The sequence below is a fragment of the Tupaia chinensis genome, unplaced genomic scaffold (genome assembly GCF_000334495.1).
Source record: "Tupaia chinensis unplaced genomic scaffold, TupChi_1.0 Scaffold144034_1, whole genome shotgun sequence".
NCBI lineage: Eukaryota > Metazoa > Chordata > Mammalia > Scandentia > Tupaiidae > Tupaia > Tupaia belangeri.
The window spans coordinates 125,550-129,424 of record NW_006203886.1 but is presented as its reverse complement, the minus strand read 5'-3'; the positions used below and the strand labels follow the sequence as shown (position 1 = coordinate 129,424).

Below are 3,875 nucleotides of genomic sequence, written 5' to 3'. Positions count from 1 at the left end.
AATATCACACACGACCCATTTCTTCAACACTAAGTCACTTTTTACCGATAGTGAGGTTTCTTACTATGGTCCCTGGCATTCTCTACCAGTTTCATGCCCACACAGTCTCTCACACGCAGCTTTGGTCACTTATTCTATCTTGCTCACCATCAGCCTGTCACACACAGTAACTGGTCTGCAGTCCCTACTCCCTTCTCATGAATATTGCTTCATATGTACCATCCCAGGTTCTCATTGACAATCTTTTTTGCTTTTTCCAATTTTTGTTGTAGGATGTGTGCACTCACCAGAGATGGAGAAAGAAAGAGAGGGAAAAAGACAGAGGGTGAAAAGCAAATACCCCCCCCCCCCCAAGGGAGGATGGCCATGCTGTAATCCCTTCCTCCCCATCTCTTCCACCTCTTGGGATTTTGGGCACAACATGCACACATGCCAGTGTGTGTTTTTCAAGCCGCTGGGTCTGAAAATCGAACTGTGCGGTTGGTCATGAGGGATCCAGTCACCTTAACCACCACACCACCAGCTGGCCCCTCATTTATTATCTTAATCGTTCAGTCTGAGATTTTCTGAAAAACAAACAAATAAAAACAAACAAACAAAACCTGCCAGATTCACACCCAGACACAATGGCAAATTTGTAGTCAACTTCTCACTCACTCTCTTACACGCACGCAATCACCACTTTCTACAGCTTCTTTCACATAGACACAATCACCAATTTGCAGCCTCTGCTACTGTTTCTGACACATATCATCATGCTATTTCTCTCACCATCGACCTCCACCTCACACTTGCGTGGTCCTTCACACACAGTCAGGTCTGTCACCCTTAGCTGGTCCTGAAGACACCAGTGAAAAAAAAAGCCAACAGCCTTCAGCATCGCCTTTAAAAATATATATTTACAGGAACAATTCCCCATTCTCTGGGACTCTTAGAAAAAAAGGTCCATTTTGGGGAAGTAAAACAAACAGTGGAGACGAGTGTAGCACCGTCCCCCAAATCACCAACTGCCGGGTCCCCAGGCCTGGGCTGGGCCGGTGCTGATACAAGGTGAGCCCAGGAGTCTTTCGAACCCACCCTCTCCAGTCTGGAATTGAGACAGGACAGGCTTTATGTCCCCCATTCCTCCCTCCCAACTCCAGGGACACTTAAAGGGTCCTTTGTACCCGCCCGCAGGAAATTGGGGGGCTGGGAGGGAGGGAGCAGAAAATACACGTTTGGTATCAAAAATAACCCCCTGGGGGTGGCAGGAAGATTCCCCCCCCAAATCCCTTCCTTCCCACCCACCCCATCATATATAGGAAGAGATGGCCCTCTCTCCCCTATTGAAAAGCCCCATTTAAAAATAGATTATACTAGCAAAATGGCAGGGGGTGGGAGACAGGGAGACCTGGAGTACTGGCTGGAGGGGCCCCCCAGACGGGGACCACCCCCCAAAAAACCCTCCATTGGGAGGTAACAGGCAGGACCCCAGAGAGTTTGGCAGACAAAGGAATGGCTTCTCAGGGGGGAGAAGAACAAAAGGGACATTCCTCCCTGGCCGAAAAGTTGCTTGAAAAAAGAACAAGCTGTCTGCTAGAGAAAGGGAAGTGGGAAGTCCTATTCCAAGGATGTGCTTCTTCCTTGGCCAAGACTCCCAAACCACTAAATGGCACAAATTCTTCCTTGGCCCTTGGGTCAGGGCCAGGAATAATAAAACAAAACAAAGTAGCTCTTCTACCCACATCCCAAAATGGAGACGGGGCTCCCTCATCTCCCTCAAGGGCAGGCTGAGAAATAAATAAAGAAAGATCCTTCTCAAGCCAAACCCCGATTGTCTCATGTTGCGGGGGAAAAAGTAGGGAGATGGGAGAGATGCCCTAACCACCCACCCTAAATGGGTTGAGTCAGGCTCCTCCCAGTGGCCTTCAAAAAATAAATAAATAAACCGCCCCTACCACTGAAGTAGGAGACGTGTAAGGACGGCCACTGGGGGACTGACAAAGAGGGAAGTGGTGGCTTTTCTGTGGAAGGGTGACTGAGAGAGATTCTTCATCCCGAGAATCCCTGTCCCACCACAACCAGAACATGAGTCTGTCAGTTGAACTGTGTTTCTCCTGGAGATGGCTGGCTGGAGAGAAGTTCAGGGGCATGGATGGAGTGACCCCAGAAGGGAGTGGTGGTGGCGGCAGTCATGGCTTCTGGGGCCCTGGGGAGAGCACCACGGGGGTCGAGAGGCCATCCATGCTGATGGAAGGGATGTGCACCTGGGCGCTGCCACTGGACGGAAACTGGGGGTAGAAATAGGGAGAGGTCACAGATAGGGGTCATGCTAGGGTCTCTCATCTTTTCCAAGATGGGAGGCAGGGGAGGGGACCCCAAGGGAGAGGATCCTACCTGGAAGGAGAGCTTGGCCGGGCTACGGGGTGCAATGGGACTTAGGGTGCTCCAGAAGTGAATGCTGGGGGGCAGCGAGCTGGGTGTCAGCAGCACCGGGGTCTGAGAGGAAGAGGTGGTCAGAGCTCAAGTGAGCAGAAGGAAGCCCCACCACAGATTTCCTACTCAGACTCCCAAGTCACTCCCCCAAAGTTCACAGACATAGACCCTAACTCCTAAGGCCATGCCCGTGGTGTCCGTTAAACTATACAGACACTCCTCCTCAACTCCTGAGCCCACTCCCAGTTGCAGAGAACTCACTGGGAAAGACTGCCCACAAGACCCTATCCATCTGCTACTCTCAAACCTCACAACTCACCATCCCAACACCTCAAGGTCAACCTCCGACTCTTATGTATTACTCATGCACTAAGGGGAAGCCCAATAAGCAAATCTCAGATCGAAAGGTCCCACTCAGATTCCTGAAGCCAACTTCCCAACCCAGAAACAGTTACCAAAGAAAGCCTCTGGCCCAAGCCCTACTCAGAAAACTTCCGAGGCCTGGGGCCAGCAGGCGGTGGGTGGGTTGGGGGTTACGGGCACTGGACTCCCACATGGCTGACCATGGTTTGAGTCCTGGATACAGAGGCTCTTTCTCACTTTCCCTCTTTCTTGCTCTGTCTCTCTCTGGTCAAATTAAAAAAATAAAGTTAAATAAAATAATTCTTAAAAAACCAAAACCCAAAAACCAACTTTGGGGCTGGCAGGCAGTGCAGTGGTTGAGGGTGCTAGATTCCCACATAACCATGGTTTAAGTCCCAGACTTGGCGACTTGATTTCTCACTTTCTCTCTCTCCCTCACTCTGTCCCTCTCTGCTCAAGTTAAAAAATATAAATGAATAAATAAAGTTAAATAAAATAATTCTTTTAAAAAAAGACAGACCAGGGACCAGCAGTTGCCGTAATGAATGGCTATGTTGCTGAATTCCCACATAGTTAACCAGGTTTGTGTCCCGGACCCAATGGCTTAAATCTCACACCGGGCGTGTGTGCGTGCATGCCCAAGATCCCGGGAGGAGAATGGAGGAGGGATTGTGGCGTGGCCATCCCCCCTGGGGGTGATTTCTCCCTTTCTGTCTCTCTCTGTCTGGCGAGCGCAGGCGCCCTATAGAAAAAAAAAACAAGACAGACAGACCCCAGGCCAGCCCTTCATTAATCAGGGCCCCTCCCTCCAGCCTGTCTCAGCGCTGCCAAATACATTCAGGTTCCACCCTCTACAGAGATCATCACTTTGGCCCTCCTCTCATTCCTGTCAGTCATTCGTTGTGCACCAATCCCATTCACCCAGGCTGCCAGTCCCGCCCCTTCATGAACACTCACCAATGTATGCGTAGGTAGCAGGGATGGTCAGCGCCGGCCCCGGCGCCTGCAGACCCGAGCCAGTTCCCGATCCTGGAGTCCGTTCGGGTCCCGGCCCACCTAGCAGGCTCGGGCTGAGTGGAAGCTCCACGGCCCCGGGG

At 51.2% G+C, this 3,875-nt stretch overlaps 1 protein-coding gene across 1 annotated transcript in view; it reads right to left on the bottom strand.

Annotated features, from left to right (window-relative positions):
• Positions 1-879: 879 nt before the first annotated feature.
• Positions 880-3,875, bottom strand: part of ELK1 (ETS transcription factor ELK1) — a gene marked incomplete in the record, with an annotated part of 18,609 nt that continues 15,613 nt past the window's right edge. The window contains 3 exon segments of the mRNA XM_014583092.2: positions 880-2,270; positions 2,377-2,478; positions 3,736-3,859. Coding sequence (XP_014438578.1) covers positions 2,399-2,478; positions 3,736-3,859 — 204 coding nt within the window.